Below are 21,417 nucleotides of genomic sequence, written 5' to 3' on the forward strand. Positions count from 1 at the left end.
AGTCAGCCTTTGACACTGTTCAGTTCCGTTTGACTCAGCTCAAGTTAGTGCTGAATGCAGATAAATCAAAGACCATGCTATTTTCAAATGGCAAGCAGCTTCCATCTCACCTTCCTAGGTTGTCAACTGTTCATGGGGTTGAAATTGATATGGTCACATCTTATAAATACTTAGGCATTCTAATTGATGAGAACCTGTCCTTTAAACTGCACATCGATAAACTCGTTTCTAAGCTGAAATTGAAATTGGGTTTCTTTTTTAGAAATAAATCATGTTTTTCATTGCAAGTCAGAAAACATTTGATCACCACAACTTTTTTACCCTTGTTGGACTATGGAGACCTGCTTTTTACGAATGCTCCTGATCAGTTTTTAAAAAAATTGGATACTGTATACCACTGTGCTTTGCGTTTTATTACTGGTTGCAGCTATCGTGTACATCACTGTTCCTTATATGCCATCGCACATTGTCCATCTTTGTATGTTTGTAGACTCTCTCACTGGCTGACTTTTATTTATAAATCTATTCTTGGACTTCTGCCTACATATTTGTGTTTACACATGTGTAGAAACCTCAGCCGATTTGGCCTGCGTTCTCAGGACATCATACAAATGCAGGTCCCGAGAGTCAGAACTGAACTGGGCAAAAAGGCTTTTAAATTTTCTGCCCCGTCTACCTAGAACGATGTGCAGAAGGACTTGAAACTGACACATCTTGTAACTCTGGGGGAATTCAAGACAATTATAAAAGACAGAGAATTACATTCAATTGGATCTTGTGATTGCACTGTGTAATCATGTAATCCCGCTCTGATTTTCCTGTAGTATGTGATCGTATTTTATTTGTGTCTTGTGTGTTTGGTGTAACCATTTTGCTTTTGTGCTGCCGTCTTGGCCAGGTCACTCTTGGAAAAGAGGTTTTAAATCTCAATGAGTTTTTTACCTGGTTAAATAAAGGATATTGATTGAATCTGTATGGTCCTTTTTCTCTTTAGCCTGGAGGACATGATGTCCATGGTTTCCCAAAACACTTTGAAATGTGGACTCGGCAGACCACAGCACACTTTTCCACATTGTGTCAGTCCAGCTCAGATGAGTCCAGAGAAGTCAGCGGTGTGCCTGGATGTTGTTGATGCATGGCTTTCACTTAACATGGTAGAGTCTTAACTTGAATTTGTAGATGCAGCAATGAGCTGTGTTTACTGGAAGTGATATCCTTTATTCAGTCATGTTAGTCTTAAATGCAGGGATCGAAGGTCACTGGCATCTAGTATTGGTTTTCAGCCTTGTCCCCTAAGTGCAGAGATATCTTTGGATTTTCTGAATCTTTTGATGATGATAATTTGGATTGTAGATGGTAAAATCCCCACATTATGCTTTGAGAAGCGTTGCTCTTAAACTGTTGGACTATTTGTCCAAAGAGTTTTTCACAAAGTAGTGAACCTTGTGCCATCCTTGCTTGTGAACAGCTGAGCCTTTTGATTATGTGTTTTTCATACCCAATCATTATACTGTCAGCTGCTAGCAATAGCTTGTCTGCAATCGTGTGACTATTATGATGTGCAAAATTCAGATGGAGGGCAGGAAGTGTGAATTGGAAATAGAGGAATGTGACTACATAAAAGGGTTGGATGAACCTGCAGGCAGCAGGTATCGTCAGAAAATTGAAACTCATGTTGGATGTGATCCATACAAATGAAGAAAAGTGATTTTTCCTATGACTTGACCAATTTTCCTGTTCATTAATATCCAACATTGTATTGCAATCTTTCCATAACAGGATGTTTTTCGATGCTTGTGATGGTTTCTTCACCAACTACAACTGGACAGAGCAGAACCTGGAGTGGATGAAGGACTACAGTGGGGTCCAAGGCCGCCAGTCTGACGTCTATATTGGAGTGGATGTGTTTGCCCGAGGCAACGTGGTGGGAGGAAAGTTGGAAACCAATAAGGTAAACACTGTGGAACATGTGTTTCTGCTTATGAAGAAGCATTGATCTAGAGCCCTGCGCGGGACTGTTTTCTTCAACCCGTTCCTGCCCGCTCCCGCTGAATTTCTGACCATTACCGCCCGCAACCGCAACGTGTGTATTACACTCCCGCCCGCTCCCGCAATGTGTATGTCCACTCCCGCCCGCTCCCACAAAACTCTGAGAATTTATGCCCGCACAATAATAGAGATCGATGATTTTGTGTCTTCTCCCGTCCCGCAGGAGAAAACACGTCATTTTATAGGCTATTAATAAAGAGATTCATGGGGTTGTTTGTTTTGTTTCCCTGGCCTGCATGTCTTTTGACGCACTGGTCAGGAATAGCGCTCCTATTTCGTTGTTTTCATTTAGTTTTTAACGAAATAAAGGCTGTTTCATATTCTATTCTCCTCCTCTGTATTTTATTTATTTTTCTACCTTTATATAATCACAATTGAGGTTAAGGCAGACCTGGCGCCAGGATGAAGTTACCGAGGGGGCGGTTAAAAATTACGAGGGGGCAAATCTTTATTATGCAACATAGGTTCACACAGTGAGTTATAAAGAGCGCGCAGCTGTGCGTAATTGTCACGCGTAATGACAGCTCGTCGCCGGTGAAACACAATAAACTGCACGTCTTCTTTCATGTTTTTTTTTTTTTTCACACTGTCTGTACAGCAGAGAGAGAGCAGAGACCTCTGAGGCTTACCCTTCTGATGAAAGATTGTTACACTTGAACAGTTTTAAATTAAAACAGGACGGCACACGTTGTGAAGGTAGATACTGTCACTATAAATGACTTTATAGTGGAAGAGGAAGAGAGAGTTCCTCGTTTGAAGCCTGAGTGGAGCCGACTTGTGAAGCAACCTGTAGCAACTTAGCTTGGTTTGCTAAGCTAATGGCTACATCCAGCCCTCCCGATGAAAACCAGCAACTCGTTAAGAAAAACAGGATCATTGCCAACCTCAAGGAAGACATCCGAAGGCTGTCAGCGGAACTCAAGTCCCAATCTGAGCTGCTGACAAACACCCTGAACGTGGCTCACGAGCAGTCTCTACAGATCTCCTCATTAAAAGCTGCTCTTCAGGACACAGTAGCCTGGGATCCTACCTCCTCTCCTCCGCAGCCCAGCAGTTCAACGCCCCGTCGTAAGCCGCAATGGTCGGAGGTGGTGTTACGGAGCAAAAAATTAAATAACTAGGTCATTTTCAACAATCATTGCAGACCCACAAAATATGTTGTGTTAAGATTTAGCAAAATGTTAAAATATCACAAGAAAGAGCAGAGTCTCTACTTTCAATTAAAAAAAACATTTTATTCTATGTTCATCCGTTTTCTTTTTATCAACAGTTGAATGAAGGTCATTTTCAACAAAAATGGCCATTTTCAGACAAAAAGCTCAGAAAATACATTTTTATAAAACAAAGTGACTTTCGAGTTAAAAAATTGACTTGCATGCCAGCCTTTATATAATACATTTAGATCTGCTTGTTGGAGTTGTAAGAAATAATTTTTCATATTTGCATTCAGAAAAAAACACTTGAATACTTAAACTTTCAACAATAAATAACATTTAGAATAAAAAAGGACACAACATTTAGTTACATTTTCACGCCACTGGGGCACCCCTTATTTACATTTTTTTCCCGCCTCTTTTCACTTTCACTCATTTCTAACTGCCTAAAACTGCAAAACAATTAGGCATAATGTGCTTTTGAGTGATACAATGTGTAACACTTCCCAACATGTAGGGGGACACCACATCCCTCACAGTAGTAGGATGTCTCTTTACGCATCCCCATTCGTGCACATACCCTGCACCGTCTGGTTGGGTGCTGCTTTTTGGGTGTTGGCAAGATCTGGACAAGAGCATGAGCTGCAAACCTGTTGTCCAGCCTGCTCCTTGAGTCATGCTTATATGGGGCTCTAGGAGTTTTTTGAGGTGGAGGTACATCTCTTTCTCCCTCTTCGTTCACAAGGTGCATTACAAACCCCCCTATCATGTAGAACTGTAAACACGGATTGCCGGAAAATTCCGTCATTGGCGGTGAAGCGTTCTGTCATGAATGACGGAAATGTCTGTCAATGGCAGTTAAAGAGTTAAGAAGATTGTTATTCATGCTGGCTCATTTGACATCCTCACGAATAAATCTGGGTCTGAGACCCTAAAGAAAGACTTTTTGTTTTTATTGGAAACACTTAAAAAACTTCACTCAGGAGTGTCTTTCATCTCTGGACCTATCCCAACACTCGGCAGAGGTTGCGAGTCCTTCAGCAGACTCCTTGGCTTAAGCACCTGGCTGTCATCAGCCTGCCTCGAGCAACAGGTTGGATTTATTGACAATTTTAATATTTTTTGGAACATAAAAAGCCGCTTCATGTCAGACGGGATTCACCCAAACAACCTTGGCTCCAGACATCTTGGCTGCAACATACGTCACACCATCGAGTCATCTTATCAGAACATATATGCACTGATAAGCAGGAAGGTCAGCACACAGGGAGCAGACAGACAGACAGTTACTGCTCCAAAAACAACAACCGCCTCCCATGATGATGACGTCACGGTCTGTGACTCTGTCCTCCACATTACAAGAAACCTGCAGAGATTGTCTCTGTCCCAGCAAGAATGTCAAGAAAAGAAGAGATAGGACAGTCACCATGCCGCTTTCCCCCTTATGCCGGCAATTTCACTCAGCCGGCGGCATGGCGAAAATAAAAACAACTGCAGAAAATCAAGGACAGTCAACCCATCAAATCTGATATGTATCTCATGTCAAACACAGTCTGTCTCTAAACTTATGCCAGATAACGTTTCACAACTAGCACTTCTAAATATCAGGTCTCTGGCTGGCAAATCCTTCTTAATCAATGATTTTATTAACAAGCACAAACTTGATTTTATGTTTTTAACTGAAACTTGGCTAGGTCAGGAAAATAGTGCAGCAGTTTTAATTGAGACAACCCCTCCAAATTTTAGTTTCTTTAGTGAAGCAAGAATACATAAGAGAGGAGGCGGAGTTGCCACTCTGTTCAAGGACAGCTTCCAGTGTAAGCAAATGTTTTATGGTCAATTTGACTCCTTTGAATATGTTGCCACTCAGTTAAAATCCCCCTGTCGAGCAATTTTAGTGACCATCTACAGACCCCCCAAATATGATGCAAGGTTTTTTGATGAGTTTGCCAAATTGCTGTCTATTGTGTGCATGGATTTTGACTGTGTTGTTTTAGTGGGAGATTTTAACATTCATGTTGATAATCTTACAGATGGGTGTGCTAAGGAACTGTTAAATATTCTGGATAACTTTGGGCTTTCTCAGCATGTCACAGAACCAACACATAACAGAGGACACATATTAGATCTAATTATTTCCAAAGGTCTTAATATCTCTGAGGTTGTGGTGAACGATGTCGCTTTATCTGACCATTACTGTGTTTCATTCAAAATGACCACCCTTGCTAATCCTATGAAAAGTGAAGCAGAGGTGATCAGAAAGCGTTATATAAATGATAACACCTGTGCATTATTCACCCTGGGTTTTACACCATCACAAACCCTGCCCTCAGCTCTAGTTGATGACCTTGTAAGCAGTTTTAGTTCCAATGTTATGACTGTTATTGATTCTATCGCCCCAATTAAGACCAAAGTTATGTCAGGTAGGAAAAAGGCACCCTGGAGAAACGCCACACTGGTTAAAGAATACAAAAGAGTATGTAGACAAGCTGAACGCAGGTGGCGAAAAAACAAACTCCAGGTATATTACGACATTTATAAAGAGAGTCTTCACAACTATAACCAGGAACTGAAGAATGCAAGGCAATCATATTTTTCAGAGATTATCAATAGAAACAGTACTAATGCACGCACACTTTTTTCTGTAGTGGACAGACTGACCAACCCCACAGCATCACTCCCTCCTGAACTACTGTCCAACAAGTCATGTAATGACTTTGCAGCCTTCTTCACAAACAAAATATTACAGATAAGACAGGCAGTGTGCAGCTCCAACTCAGGAATGATAACACTTGTGCCTTCCTGTCCTCCGGTTAATCTAGGACATTTTAGCCTCCTAGATTACACAACTCTAACAGAAACGGTTTCAAAATTAAAGCCCACATCATGCTGCCTTGGTATTCTGCCTTCAAACTTTTTTAAAACCATTTTTAACTGCATAGCTCCGGATGTACTGCAGATAATAAATATTTCTCTTAAAGCAGGCCAGTTTCCCCAGGCCTTGAAAACTGCAGTAATAAAACCTCTCCTAAAAAAATCAAATCTGGACGCCACAACAATTAGTAAGTATAGGCCAATATCAAATCTGCCATTTTTGGGGAAAATTATTGAAAGGGTTGTCTTCCAGCAAACCCATACTTTTATGATGCAAAACAATCTTTTTAACACATTTCAGTCTGGATTTCGGCCACACCACAGCACCGAGACTGTACTTATCAAAGTCTTAAATGATATTCATCAGAATAATGATGCATGCAAATCCTCTGTCCTGGTATTACTAGATTTCAGTGCTGCATTTGATACAGTTGATCATAATATACTACTTAGCAGATTGGAAAAGTGGGTGGGACTCACTGGCACTGTGCTACAATGGTTCAAATCTTACATAGAAGATAGGGACTTTTTTGTGACAATTGGTAACCATGAATCTGAGCGAACTACGATCACATGTGGGGTTCCTCAAGGGTCCATTCTCGGACCACTTCTATTCAACATCTATATGCTACCCCTAGCCCAGATTATGGAACATCACAACATCTCCTATCACGCGTATGCCGACGACACACAACTCTATATCTCAGTGTCATCACATGACTACAGTCCCTTACTCTCATTGAGTGACTGTATTCATCAAATCAATGACTGGATGTGCCAGAATTTTCTCCAGCTAAATCCAGAAAAGACAGAGGTATTAATTTTTGGCCCTAAAAATGAAAGGGCAAAGATCAGCGCCCACCTTGGCTCTATGTCATTGACAGCTACAAATCAAGCCAGAAATCTTGGTGTTATTATTGACTCAGACCTGAACTTCAACAGCCATTTAAAGTTTATTACTAAATCTGCCTATTACCACCTGAAAAAACATAGCTAGAATTAAGGGGTTTCTGTCTAAACAAGACATGGAAAAACTTTTTTTTTTTAAAGATATTGTTTTGGGCATTTTTTGCCTTTAATGGACAGGACAGTTAAGTGTGAAAGGGGGAGAGAGAGAGGGGATGACATGCAGCAAAGGGCCACAGGCTGGATTCGAACCCGGGCCGCTGCGGCAACAGCCTTGTACATGGGGCGCCTGCTCTATCCCCTAAGCCACCGACGCCCCATGGAAAAACTTTTTAGTANCTATTTGGGTTTATTGTTAACTCGGCTGCAAATGTCAGAGATTTCAGGGCTGAGGACTGAGTCCGGGCTGAAATCTCCAATAGGAGAGGTTTCAGAGTCTAAGGAATTAAGAGGTTGGGCTGTCATCATCCCTGCGGGGGGTGACCGGGAAGTCTGAGTCAGCTGCTGTGACTTGACACTGGGGAGCACGCTGTGAATTCAGATCTAGAAGGGAGACGTCCTGTGATGGATCTTTAGAGTTCATTACAATCTGAATAAGACCAGTGTGTGGAACCTGTGTCCGGCGGGACGGTAAGACTCTGAGTGAAGGACTTAAGAGCACATAGTGGGCGCTCATTGGGTGTATTATTGTGATAATCACTCATTAAAAACAGACCCAACCATAGGTTGGGCTGTCGGCATCCCTGCAGGGGGTGATCGGGAAGTCTGAGTCAGCTGTGACTCGACACTGGGGAGCACGCTGTGAATTCAGATCTAGAAGGGAGATGTCCTGTGATGGATCTTTAGAGTTCATTACGATCTGAATAAGACCAGTGTGTGGAACCTGTATCCGGCGGGACGGTAACACTCTGAGTGAAGGACTCAAGAGCAAATAGTGGGCGGGCATTGGGTGTATTATTAAGGGAGACGTCCTATACACTCATTAAAAAACAGACCCGACCAACCAAATTCAAGATGGTTCAGAGCCAGGGACAAGAGATCCTAGCTGAAATCTCTGACAGAGCCGGTTTTTGAAATTAAACTTAAATGTTGTCTAAGAGCACTTTTTGGTGGCAAGGAGTAGCAGGAGTGATATAGGCCATCACGGCCTGGACCCTTGGCCGTATAGCTTAGGCAGCTATACAAATGTTCTATAGTTTGTTAACGATAATGACTGTGTATGCAGTGCTCTTAGATGCAATGTATTGAGCCTGTTTTTATTTTATGTTACTGTATTTTATTATCACTATCATTCTCAATTTCTATTTCCCTTTTTAATTGACTGTTTTTATTGTTTTAAATTGTGTCTTGTTACTTTTAATGTCTCTGTAAAGCACTTTGAATTACCTTGTGTTGAATTGTGCTATACAAATAAACTTGCCTTGCCTTGCCTTGCCTTGCCTTGCCTTGCCTTGCCTTGCCTTGCCTTGCCTTTGTCTCATGACAGATGGAGCTGACAGACAGACAGACAGGTGGAGCAAGCGGCAAATTGGTATGAAAGCTGGTTCAGGCCAGGGCATATTTGTCCATTTATGAATAAATATAGAGTGGAAACACTTATGCATGTGCACCAAGATCCCGCAGTGTTTTTTTTTAGCCGCCTGTTCCCGCCCACAGCAAAGTCCAAACCACCCGCTCCCGCAATATATGCGTTGGCGGGACCCAGTCCCAATGCAGCCCTCTACATTGATCATCATCAGAACATTTACAGTATGGACCATTTTGTTTTGGTCATCAACAGGCACTGGAAATCATTCGGAAGCACAACTTCTCTGTAGCCATCTTTGCTCCAGGGTGGGTGTACGAGACTCACAATGATAGGACCGAATTTCGCAAGAATCAGGACAAGTAAGATCAACACAGCATTAACACAGATGTCACAGTGACCTTTAACGTGGATGTATGCATGTCAGTCAGTGAGGCTGTTTTTAAACAGTGCGCTGTCCTGCCTGCAGGTTCTGGGCTCTTCTGTCGGACTACCTGTACATTCATCGGCCAACCTCACCTCTCCCTTTCATCTCCTCCTTCTGCCAGGGCTTTGGGAAGGCTATCTACTGGAGAGGACAGGTACTGCAGGAGGTGGATCTGCAACTAGAGGCAGATGGTGTGGGCTTTTGAATAGTTCATCAGTACAGTTATCAAAGAAACTATTTATATGATTGCATTAATCCACCTCTAATTCAGACATAGTACTTCTGCATCTCATGTTGCAAATGCTCAGATCATATCCTCATTGTTTTGACACAACAGTGTCAAAAAGGATTAATAACCCCTGGTAATTCAACATGTCCCTGTAGTTATTTAGTCGTAACCTGGTATAAAATGACTCACAAACATCAAGTATAAATGGTCACAGCGTTTTTTTAAGTCACTAACATGATCAATCAATCAATCAATCAATTTTATTTATAAAGCCCAATATCACAAATCACAATTTGCCTCACAGGGCTTAACAGCATACGACATCCCTCTGTCCTATGACCCTCGCAGCGGATAAGGAGAGACAAGCTTTAGCATTTTGGTTCTCTCTCTCNTCTCTCTCTCTCTCTCTCTCTCTCTCTCTCTCTCTCTCTCTCTCTCTCTCTCTCTCTCTCTCTCTCTCTCTCTCCTGTGGCTCTTTCTCCCTCTCTCTCCTGTGGCTCTTTCTCCCTCTCTCTCTCACACACACACACACACACACACACACACACACACACACACAAAAAGACTCACAAGCATGACACATGGGCACCCGGTAGCTCAGTGGTTAGAGCAGGCCTTCCATGTACAAAGGCAATGTCCTTTGTCAGCAGCAGCCACAGGTTCAATTCCAGCCTGTGGCCATTTGCTGCATTTCAAATAAATAAAAATAATGAATTATCACATTTGACATCACCGCGGTTACAGTTTAACTTAATGAGATTATTGATAGTGTGAGCAGACATGGCATATCTCTTTGTATCTGTAGGGCTCCAGACCACGACTATTTAGTCATATTTTTTTCGACCATGGAGCACTAGTGCAACTTGCAAATACTATTGATATATGAGCTGGAGAGCTGTTAGTGTGTTTCCAGCTCACAGTGAATAAATCCTCACATTTAAAGACGCCGCGGCAACAGTTCAACTTTCTGCTAACTGCAAACAACTGTTGACCAGAAGCTTCAAGTTCACAGCAGAGAAATCAACACTTCCAGCCTAAGACGAGCCAGGTACTTCAAAGTAAAAGCACCAGTGGCTCTGCTTATATTTGTTTAATTCTAACAATACTTTATTTAACTTTATTGTAAAAGTACTTTATTCAACTTTATTATAACAGTATTTTATTGGACTCTATTATAACAGTACTTTAATTTTATTATGACCGTAGCTACTTTATTTAACTTTATTGTAACTGTAGTTTATTTAATAACTGTGTGTTTCAGTATTCTACAGTATTTTAGAGGAGATTTCAAAATTTCGAGATATATATCGTGTATAGCGATTTAGTCTAAAAATATTACAATATTATTTTTAAGCCATGTCACCCAGCCCTAGAGGAAATAAAGGTAAACACAGATGATGTTTGTGCATAATGGCACTGCTGCCTTCACGTCTGCAGGGGTTTAATGAACTGCATGTGGAGCTTTTCATACAGTCTAGTCCACACGGACCCGTGTACTTCTGAAACCGAAGTTTTTTGGGCTCTGGTTTCCAAAAAAAAATTTGTCCACACGAGTGGTGTGATAAAAAAATATGATATCCACACGAAACCGCAAAACCCGCTACCAAGTGATGTAATACACATGCCAAAATGAGTAGGTGGCGATGTAACTTCTAACGGAAAGGCCATTTTAACCAATCAGAAGTCAGAGTTAATACCGGAATAGGGAAGTGCGGAAAATAAAAACAACCCGATCCACAAAAGCAGCACAACCTAATTCAACAGCAGAGGCGTCTGGATGACCAACTACACTACCGTGATTCGGTTCTGGATCCGGCTGGGTTGGACCTCCATTGGCAGGCCTGTCGCTGCTTTCGTGGTAGTGTAGTTGGGGTAGCTAGCAACAGGAGCAGCCTCCTTCGTTGGTCGTTAGGTCAAGCAGCTGGATATGCCATCCAAAGAGGGCAGATAGCACGCTCACAAACAAAGTTAGTGTGACATATAAGGTATTTATGTGTATCTGCCCACTCACTGACATTATTTTATGCATATGATATCAATTTTGTATCTTTACAGATACCATACAGATACCCCACATTCAATTTAAAGCATAACTGATTTGAGTAAAGGCACAAGAGCAAATCTGGGTATATAAACGGTTGGTTTGCGCTGCGTTCTTCAGTTGGCAGTTACACCTAGAGTAAAGTTACTGAAGACCAGCAAAATCACTATGTGTTTTTATTTATTCTTTCAGGTGGGTAAATGTCACCTAAGCACCTTCAGATTTTATCAGTAGTGTACCCTTAATAGATAATTTGTTTATATAGTTTGTATTGTGCTTCGTGATATTGTTTGAGGGAACTGTAATGTAAGGTAACTGCATATGAGTGGATGCAACTGTCGCTAATGCTAGCGTAGTTCCTCAGGGATTTAAGCTATTACTTTAATTTTGATGATCTAACCTGTGACAACACATTAGCTAAGGGTTTAAGGACTGTAACTGTTGGTAGCTGTTGTTGATTTTGTTAAAATATGTTGAATTATAATTTTATGGGTTATTGTTTGTCGGACGATTGAGCTAAGCTAACTAACGCTAACGTCAGCTGTCACTTGTTGCCATAGCAACGGTAAACATTCACATATGGGCTAAGTGCAGAGTGCACAATCAAGCTTCATTGTAAATATAGTTAAGATCAGAGTTGGGTAAGGGTTACTTTAAAAGTAATCAAATTACTTTACTGCGTTACTTTTTTGAAAAGTAACCAGTTGCTTTACTGCGTTACTCCCTGAGTAAAGTAACTCAAGTACTTTTAAAGTACCTTTGAGTATTCTACATTTCCTATTGGGCAATGGACCACAGGGCGCTTAGCCTACATTTTTTGTCTCCAAAATTAAAGTTATGGACCACTTGCCCTTCACTGAGATCCAATTCTCCCATCACAGCCGTCACTTTGACCAATAGAAACACAGAACGATCTGCTGCCATAGACAACTGTATGACAACAACACCCAAGCGTTTTTAATATTTCCTCTAGGGATGTTACCACACAGAGTAAAAGGGGAAAATGATAGTGTGAAACAGCAGAGGCACTTTGTCAACCCAATGACTACTACTAGTACTGTCATTAGCATCAAGCTAGCAAACAATGTTACGTCCTCATAATGGAGACGGACATAAAGTAATAACATTAACAAATAGTGGTGGGGCTTTTACTCACCACAACTGCAGAGGCTCCCAGCTTCATTTGAAACAGACTACATTATAGACAGTCCGTTATTTATCATTCCCTCTGTGTGTTTATATATTTACTTTTTATCCGCTACAGTTGCCTTGATAAAGTTAATGCATCGCGCCGTCATTTCAAACTCAACACTTCCCGAATTTGTTTCAAATTAAAAGCCCCTTATAACCTCGGCTGAGAGAATCCCTCCATTTTCTAAATAGGCTTTTATTGTGAAACATTTGTAGGAACTTGGTTGTGGAGGATACAGTACCTTGAATGTTTACGTACAGTACTTCAAATCTAGCTCCTGCCATCTGCTGACGCTTTTTACGTTACTACAACAACATTTCGGCTGACACATGAACAGACACAGTGACTCAAATGATAGTAAAAGTAATAAAAATAGGACAAGAATAACCTGATGACATCACACACATCGTGAAAGACGACCGGGGATAACTGGTGTGGACCATCGTGTAGTGTGTCATGTCTGTCGGCCAAGTCACGGCACGATTTTATGACTCCACAATCGTGTAATGTGACATAGTGACTTTCAGAACGGGCAGAAAAGTTGTGTAGTACTAGTGTGTACCAGGCATAATGCAAGTCCTGAGTCTGACCTGTCTGTCAGCGAGTACTCCTCCATCTATTGAGTTGTGGGGATTTTACTGACGATCCTTTAGACTCCACCATAGACAATGGCAGCATTTCTTCTACCACGTAGCTAGCCACAAGCTTCATGGCTTCTTCCGAACTGATAGGTTTAACGTTATCTCCGTTATTAGAACCAAAAGACAGTCGTTGCTGTTTTGGAGCTGAAGGATCAGCGTTCTAAAAGTAACAGAAGTAACTGATGACTTGTTTGAAAATGTACTCAAGTATTTGATTACTCAAACAGCAAACTAACGCGTTAGGTTATTTGTTACTGCAAAAAGTAATCAAAGTACTCTAACGCTTAACGTGTTATACCCAACTGTGGTTAAGACACATTGTATTTAACACAGGATGTGGGATTTTAGTACTTAGCAAACTTTTAGAAAAGAGCTATTTACCATCGCTCTGACGTCAAACAATGGAGACAGGTAATAAAATACTACGGTTATCCTATCTACACGCAACCGCTGGCACCGGAGTCTTCCAAAAACTTCACCCTGGACTCCGGTTTCAAAGAAACGCGGTTTCGGGGCCCCCAAAGTGCGGTTGTGTGTGGCCAAACAGCCAAATCGCGTAGAATGATAAATGGTTTCAGAAGTACACGGGTCTGTGTGGACAACAGAATCTGTAGGATTCACTGATTTTCATCTATAGATCAGTGCAGACTGATTTACCAGTGTTTCTGCTTTAACCACTTGAACGTTACCAAAACCTAAGTTTTGATGCAGATTTAAATTCATCTACTGGCTGAAGAGGGCTTGATTAAAATGTTTATTTACATTTTAAGCATTATTTCATTATTGCTATACATTTTCTCCAAATATTTAGCTGGCTCTTTGTCATCAGACTGGTTAGGTGGCAGATAGATGTTGTGCCAGAGACAGACGGTCTGTTCTCGATGCAAAGTCTAAGACCCATTCTACTCCTACATGACAATATCAGACACAGCGAATTTGAAGTTTTAGTGACCAAAAAGCATCACAAAGTATCAGACATAGGATAAAATTTTCACAGTGTGACTGCTGCTGCATCTAAAACCAACCCGAATGCTGCATAAATAATAATATAATATAATACATGGATTGACACAACAAGCGCCAAATACTGACAACACTTGTATGTATTCTTAGAACTCAGTTTTTCATCCATCACTTTGTCACGTAGCTGTTGTTAGAACTCAGTGATACATCCAGCACTTTGTCATGTAGCTGTTGTTAGAACTCCGTAATACATCCAGTACTTTGTTATGTGGTAGGGGTAAATCAAAGCATTTCTTAAATAATTAGTATCGGCTATATTGAGCCATGCAGAGCCTGATCCTATCCTTTGTTGTACTTCAGCTGTTACACAGGTGTTTTACTTGCAAAGTAAGTGCAGCCATTGTCAACTCTCCAACTCTGTCTCTCCAACACTTTACACCCCGCCTTCCGTGAAACACCAAATATCACAAACAATAGCGAATGTAGTATAAGACTGTTTACTATTTTATTATTTGCCTGAGTTATGAGCACATGTTTTATTTCAGCTACTGCTGAGAATACTCTCTGAAAGGGACAGAGAAATTCCCACGAGACAGCAACAAGGCCTAAAAGATCTAAGAGAAGGTTATTTTATTCTTTATTCTGTTTAAAAACAAAAAAAACAAAAAAAAGAAACAGAAGTTTCTGACCATTGTTCAATGTCGTATTTCAGGAACAGAAGGGTAGACATTTGGTCAGATATCTTCTGTGCTGCAGGGGGGAATAAGCACTCATATTTTGACAGATATGGATGTTAACTGTAACTGCAACTTCAGTGGTGCAAGAAAGCATACATTACAAAGCATTAGTTCTATTTTTTTTAATGTATTGCAGAGATATTCAGTTACATAGCATATTCATTGGATTGTTTTGAATAAGTGTACACTGTGTATTATATAAGAAAATACAAGTATCGTATTGGGACTCGTATTGGCAGATACTTAATGTGAAATGACTCAGATCAGGATCAGGAGCAAAAAAGTTGATAGGGACATCACCAAAGAGCTGCACTGATCACGTCGCACTAGTCCTCACATCTCTGCACTGGCTTGCAGTTAGTTTTGTTGATTGTATTTATTATATTATTATTATTTAGTTGATTATAACATTTTCTTTCTGGGTGTGTGCTTGTTTATTCAGGGAAATGTAATGAAGGTTTGTATATTTGCTTGATGACAGCACTTTTGTTTTGTGTGTGTGCAGCGTGAGGTAGACAGGAGCTGGTTTAACCTGACTGCCCAGGAGATCCAGCCCTTGTACTACTATAAGGAGCTAGAGGGCCGGGGCTGGCTGAGCAGCCGTGGCTGCCCCGAGGATGCCTGGAATGGAGGCTCTTCACTGCTGCTGGACGGACTCATCCCTGCCACTCACACATCTCCAGTTTGTGCCAAGTGTGTGTGTTTCTTGTTCACCCTTGCTTATTTTCATGTGGGGGAAAAGTGATCTTGTCAACACTGCCTCCCAACACACACAAGTCTCACAGTTAATACACAGTACTCTGTTGTGAATCTCTCAGGATCTTCTCCCTCCATGTACCCCTGGCATCCAAGACTCTGGTGACCCTCATCTACAAGCCATCTACTGGGATCAGAGTTTCCTTGGAGCTGAAGACAACAGACGCCAGTCTTTGCACACACATGGACATCCAGGATGTCAATGGTTGATTTCTCACAATCTATCCAGTATCCATACCGCCTCATCCTACCCCAGCTATAATCATTTAGGAATAATGAATCTCATCAATGTGTACCCACTCATGAAAAGGTTTTATTCAGCAGGCAGAAACAAATGATTTACACTGAGTTTTGCAGTTAAAGAGAATTTGCTGAATTCAGCTATGAACACTTGTATGAGAAATTCTCACAGAAAACATGTCATTCCATTAAGGATCAAATATTCTATGGAAAAATTTTCAGCCTCAAGTATGTCCCACCCAGGGATATTATATTATTCCTGCTATTAGCACCCCAAATGCTTATTTTTGTAAATGTGTTCTTTAGATTTGTATCTTTATGTCCTGGGTTGGATGTTAATGCCATGCATTACGTGTGCAGTTACCGTTGTGTCTCCCATGGTGCCGGATGAGGGGCTCCAGTTGGTGAGCCAGTTCTCTCAGCTGTGTGGCAACTTGAGTCCAGATGGTTGGACTGTTGGGTAAGGCACTCTAACAGTAAATAACAGCTAAGTTAATGGACTTCATCATATAGTCTTTGTGTTCCCTTCATGTCACTGTGGTAGGTGTTCACAGTTGGAGCTTAGTGGCTGTGCTCTTCGAGAAGTTTGTTTCAACATCCAGCGGGATGGTGGGCCTCAGGACACACCTTTCAGCTGCAGGGTGGGAGAAATCATGGTGAGAAAGGGAGATGCTTGTGTTGAATGTGTTCTCTATACTGTACAGGGTTAGAGGCCCAGATTTATATCTTATATATCTATTTTTCTTATAGAAAAACTTCTTAAGTTGTTTTAACTGCTTTCAGTGCTGGCACTTCAACCAACACTTCAACTGACATTGTCTTCCAGTCTATTCACGGGAGCTGACACTAATTTGTTTCAGACACTTTCAGCACAATTTATCACTTACATTAAAGCTGACATGTCAACTGCTTTCAGTGCTTACACTTCAGCTGACACTTCAACAAACATCATTTTTCACATTTTTACTTTATTATTTTCTCTACTTTATTGAGTATTCAGTAATTGTGTTTCAGTTGCTACTTCAACAATGTTTTTTTTCCAATGATTTGGCACAAACACCAACTTGGACTTAACAATGAACTGATTAGATTTTGGTGGTCAAAGGTCAAGGTCACTGTGACCTCCTCTGTGTCATTCTCGTGAACGTGATATATCAAGAACACCTCTAGGGAATTTCTTTGAATTTTAAATTAAAAAAAAAAAAAAAAATTAAGATTTTTTTTTGGCCATTTTGCCTTTGATGGACAGGACAGCCAAGTGTGAAAGGGGGAGAGAGAGGGAATGACATGCAGCAAAGGGCTGCAGGCTGGAGTCGAACCTGGCCGCTGCGGCAACAGCCTTGTACATGGGGCGCCTGCTCTAACCACAAAGCCACCAACGCCCCATGAATTTTGAATTTTTGAATTTTGCATCGTGTCTTTCTTGTGCATGCATGTTTTCACTGACATGGATGTAAACTGTAAGTGCGACTTGAGTGGTGTGCAGAGGCATACAACTGCAAAGTGGTAATTCTAGTTTCACATAAAATGTAGCCTTTTCTAGATATAAATGTAACACAGCTGAACACAAGTATGTATGTAGACAAGAATTCCTCCCTTTTTAATTGTTTTTGTCCCCCTTCTCTATAAGCTCTTGGATGGAGCCAGTCTGCATGTTCCCCCTGGGGTGGTTCAGGGCTTGTGCATTTATGACGTGGTGTGGCTGCGTGGTGCTGGTTCCTTACCAGAGTCTACCTCTCCTTGCCTGCGTCTCAACGCCACTCTGCGCTGGGACTACCCAACCAAGCTCGTGCGCCACTTCAAGGTGTACTGGCGACGGCTTAGAGGACCAGATCCCCGAGTCTCCTCTGGTCAGCTGGTTCTGGTGGGCCGGGCATATTCTAATCTTTTCAGAGTAACAGAGCTAGCAGTGCCGGAGCCACCCAGCCTGCTGGAGCTGGTAGTGGAGCCAGTGATCAGAAAGGGCATCCCTGTTCCGGAGAGCCACTGGGGAAGAAGAAGCCTTAGCTACACAGAGGACTCAACAAAATGACTATACATAACTGTTATCATAACAATTTCTTTTTGGCTCCAATGTTGTAACAAGAATGTTTTAGGGGCCCAAATCCCAACTCAGTGTCCACATACTTGCTTTTTTCACAAGCTTTTAACCATTCCAAGCTGTTTTCATCAAGGCTATTGCTAAAATCATAAAAGCTATTGAGCTTGGCTTTCCACCTCCATGAGAACTGGACAAACTCTGTCCATGGCTGAAGAACCTGTGATAAGATTAAAAGCTTCAAAAAATACAAAATAACAAACCAGCAAGTGGATCTTATAGGAGCAGTCAGTGGTGGGTTAGGGTTAAATACCCTTATTCACTTTATTATCAAGAGTCAGATGTTCAGACTAATATCACTTTAACATCTGTACAATAAATATGAAGCTCCAGCCAGCATGGGAATATGGATAGAGGTCTGATTTCTCAAAATAAAGTCAAAAACTGTTGTTTTTAGAAGGAATTAATATCTATAGTGACATTCTGCCTTTACATGCCTCTTCTCAAACCTCTGTATATTTGCTCTGCTTCACTTGATGAGCATCTGTCTATGCACAGGTTAAGTTCAGATTTTGTGATGTGGTATGCTGGTAGCTTTTGACTGCAACTGCAAAACTCGAAAGGGATATTTATGGTGACTGAGACAGTTTGAACAAACTGCATATTCAAACACTTTGCAAACACGAACAAGACAAGTGCATTAACAGAAACCACAGATGCAAAAGCTAAAACATAATTGCAAAAGCCATAACAGAAGTGAGTGACAACAGATGTTGACAATGTCACAGGTCAACTATAGTGACAGGACCCAGGACTATTATTGCCTACACATGTGTAAGTGGAGAGTTCTTGCCTGTTTGAGAAGTAAATGAAGCATTGTTTGCTGGCCTCTTTAAACCCACTGGAGTGCTGTCGATCCACTTGAACTAGTTCTAAGTAGCTTATCATCGTACATGCAAATATATACGTTGAAATTCGGTCAATATGGACATAGTTAGCTCAGATTCTCCACAATTTAATTGCTCAGTTCATTTGAAGGAAACATGAGCACCAAAGTATTTTTTATTCATACTGGCATGGGAAAGAAAAGAGACGAAAGAAGAAGACTCCCTGCCTTTGAAGTGATCCCTAAGTCCAAATATGTTTCCATTTCTCGATTTTATATATTCATTCATTCATTCATTTTCCATAACCGCTTATCCTGTTAAGGGCCGCGGGGGGGCTGGAGCCTATCCCAGCTGACATTGGGCGAGAGGCAGGGTACACCCTTGACACTTCGCCAGACCATCACAGGGCTGACACATACAGACATTCACACCTCCGGCCAATTTAGAGTCACCGATTAACCTGCATGTCTTTGGAATGTGGGAGAAAGACGGAGTACCCGTAGAAAACCCACACTGACATGTGGAAAACATGCAAACTCCCCCAACCTGGGTTCAAACCAGGAACCCAGTCTTCAACACTTTTCAGGCTAAGGACCCCTTAGCTGAAAGAAAGATGGAGCCCCCTGCTACATAAATTGTATAAAATCAGGTTGCACATCAAAGTGGGCCTACAATAATGTGTAAGGTGGCATAAAGTGCCATGCATAAACATACCATTTTATGACCTACTAAAATAAGAATTATTGGTGAATTCATATATTTTTTACATCATGTCTGTTTCTAAGGTGGACAGTGTTTCAGAGTCTCTTGCTGGCTTCACAAGAATGTCCATAAACTACTAATGATACAGGTAACTGGCCAATATGTTTCAGTAGTACATAACTGTTAGCTTACTCAGTCACCTCACCATTATGGATAGGTGCCACACAGTGATTTAGCTGGCTAAAATTATAACACAAGGACATGGGTAATAGCCTATTATCACTGTTGTGTACTGTAACCTAACACCCCCCACCCCCAAATTCAAACGTAGTTCATCAAACTAAGACCACAGGTACTCTGACATAAATCATATTTTTTTGTCTTTCTACTCAGTGTTACCTTACAGGGATAGCCCCTGAGTGCAGCTTGTTCTCCCGGTTTGAAAGGCCAGTGGGCTCTGTCATGTATCTGTCAGTCAAGGTAAAAGGAGCTTTTGTTGGCTATTTAAAACATCAGTCACTCACAATTGTAGCCAGTGAGATTTCTTTTCAAACAGTGTATTGCATGGGCAGTTGGGTTGCATGGGAGCCCATATAAATCAATGTGTCACAGTTAAAAGCCCCTGCTTGTGAAAGGGACTTGTTTAAAAAGTGTTTTGAATGATAGTGTAAGATTTTGTAGTCATCACAAGGCATCAGTATATTTGCAGCATGTTTTCAGTGTTACAGAAGTGAGTAAAAAGAGAATGGCATTTGAAAATATTTTGGAGACATGCAGGGCAGTGCTGGCCTGTGGAACAGGCGGTATAGGCGAATGCTAAGGGTGCCATTGTCGGCGCCACAAATGGGGGAAGAGAAAAAAATCAAAATGTTAATCGTTTACTGTTTTTACTAATGGTCTAACTACTATTATTTTATATTATTACATAAGGCCATTACAACATAACTACATAGCAAAGCCTACTAAATAATAGAGAGGCCTTTTTTTCTGGGTTCCTGCCACCACCCAGCCCCCCTCACCAGCTCATCACACTTTACCTGCTCTCTGGGGGAAATGGGTTAAAATGAGTTATCTGACGTCACGTGAACCCCGAAACACACTGTATCGTTATCATGTCAAAATGTCAAGCGCTCTCTGGTACCCATTCAACTACCACTATACGTCTGAGAGGAGTGGATGTGGAGAGAAAGAACATGAAAGAAAAACAGAAAAAAACAACAATAAATCTGTGTTGAAATCAGCAGGAGGGGTGCTAGTTACCATTACCTCCATGCAGCTAGTTGCATTGATTTACATTAACAGCATTCAAGCTCTATTCAGTAAAAAGTCACCATGGGCAAAGGTAAAGTGTAACATTCTTGTGATGTGTTCAATGTAATCTTGTAAAATGTAGCTTTTAGTGAGAAACTTGAATAAATACAGCTGTTTGAAGGAGACATTTGTTGATGTTTTCACACCAAAATGGATATTAGAGAGGAAATTATAATGTATCATGTATAGAAAAAGGCTTTTTGCTTATTTTTTAAAAGTTATTTTCATGTGAAAGACGGTTATATTAAAGGTTGTTTAAAAAATGTGTATTATTGATTTTGTTCTCATTCAAAGGTAGTGTAATGAAGGACTGAATGACTTTAAAACTGTTTTTTTATAGTGTAGATTTCTGTGTTTCCCTGGCACAAAAGAGGAATAAATAATAACAACAACAACAAAAGAAACACCAATATAAAAACATTGGTATCAGCTAATGGCCAAATTGTTACTTTAAACATTGGTATCAGTATCAGCCTAGAATTTCAAAATCGGTGCATCCCCAGTTCATTTAGGAAGTTAATTTGTAGATTTTATTATTATTTACAATGTCATATATTATTTTATTGTTTATTCTTCTAAACAGGTTAATTTGTAATTTGTTTTTTATGATTATTGATTTATATGATTATTATAACATACGTACAACATGTTACTGAAATTAGCACATAGTTTTATCTTATTTTTTAATGTTACCTGGGTTGTTTATTAGCATTTTGGTAATAAACGTGCAGTATTTTGACTGTTG

General features: G+C 40.8%; 1 protein-coding gene across 5 annotated transcripts in view; it reads left to right on the forward strand.

The window, feature by feature from the left end:
* The window catches only part of engase (endo-beta-N-acetylglucosaminidase), a 52,095-nt gene extending 31,158 nt beyond the window's left edge, over window positions 1–20,937 (forward strand). For 4 of the 5 annotated variants that reach the window (XM_050070246.1, XM_050070242.1, XM_050070243.1 and 1 more), the window contains 8 exons: window positions 1,780–1,951; window positions 8,764–8,870; window positions 8,978–9,089; window positions 15,244–15,431; window positions 15,557–15,699; window positions 16,095–16,194; window positions 16,279–16,390; window positions 17,365–20,937. In XM_050070246.1, coding sequence (XP_049926203.1) covers window positions 1,780–1,951; window positions 8,764–8,870; window positions 8,978–9,089; window positions 15,244–15,431; window positions 15,557–15,699; window positions 16,095–16,194; window positions 16,279–16,390; window positions 17,365–17,766 — 1,336 coding nt within the window. In that variant the 3' untranslated portion in view covers window positions 17,767–20,937. The remainder of the gene's footprint in view (window positions 1–1,779; window positions 1,952–8,763; window positions 8,871–8,977; window positions 9,090–15,243; window positions 15,432–15,556; window positions 15,700–16,094; window positions 16,195–16,278; window positions 16,391–17,364) is intronic. The other variant, XM_050070245.1, reaches the window with a different exon arrangement.
* The last annotated feature ends 480 nt before the right edge of the window (window positions 20,938–21,417 follow it).

Source organism: Epinephelus moara, chromosome 18 (genome assembly GCF_006386435.1).
Source record: "Epinephelus moara isolate mb chromosome 18, YSFRI_EMoa_1.0, whole genome shotgun sequence".
In the NCBI taxonomy this organism is placed as follows: domain Eukaryota; kingdom Metazoa; phylum Chordata; class Actinopteri; order Perciformes; family Serranidae; genus Epinephelus; species Epinephelus moara.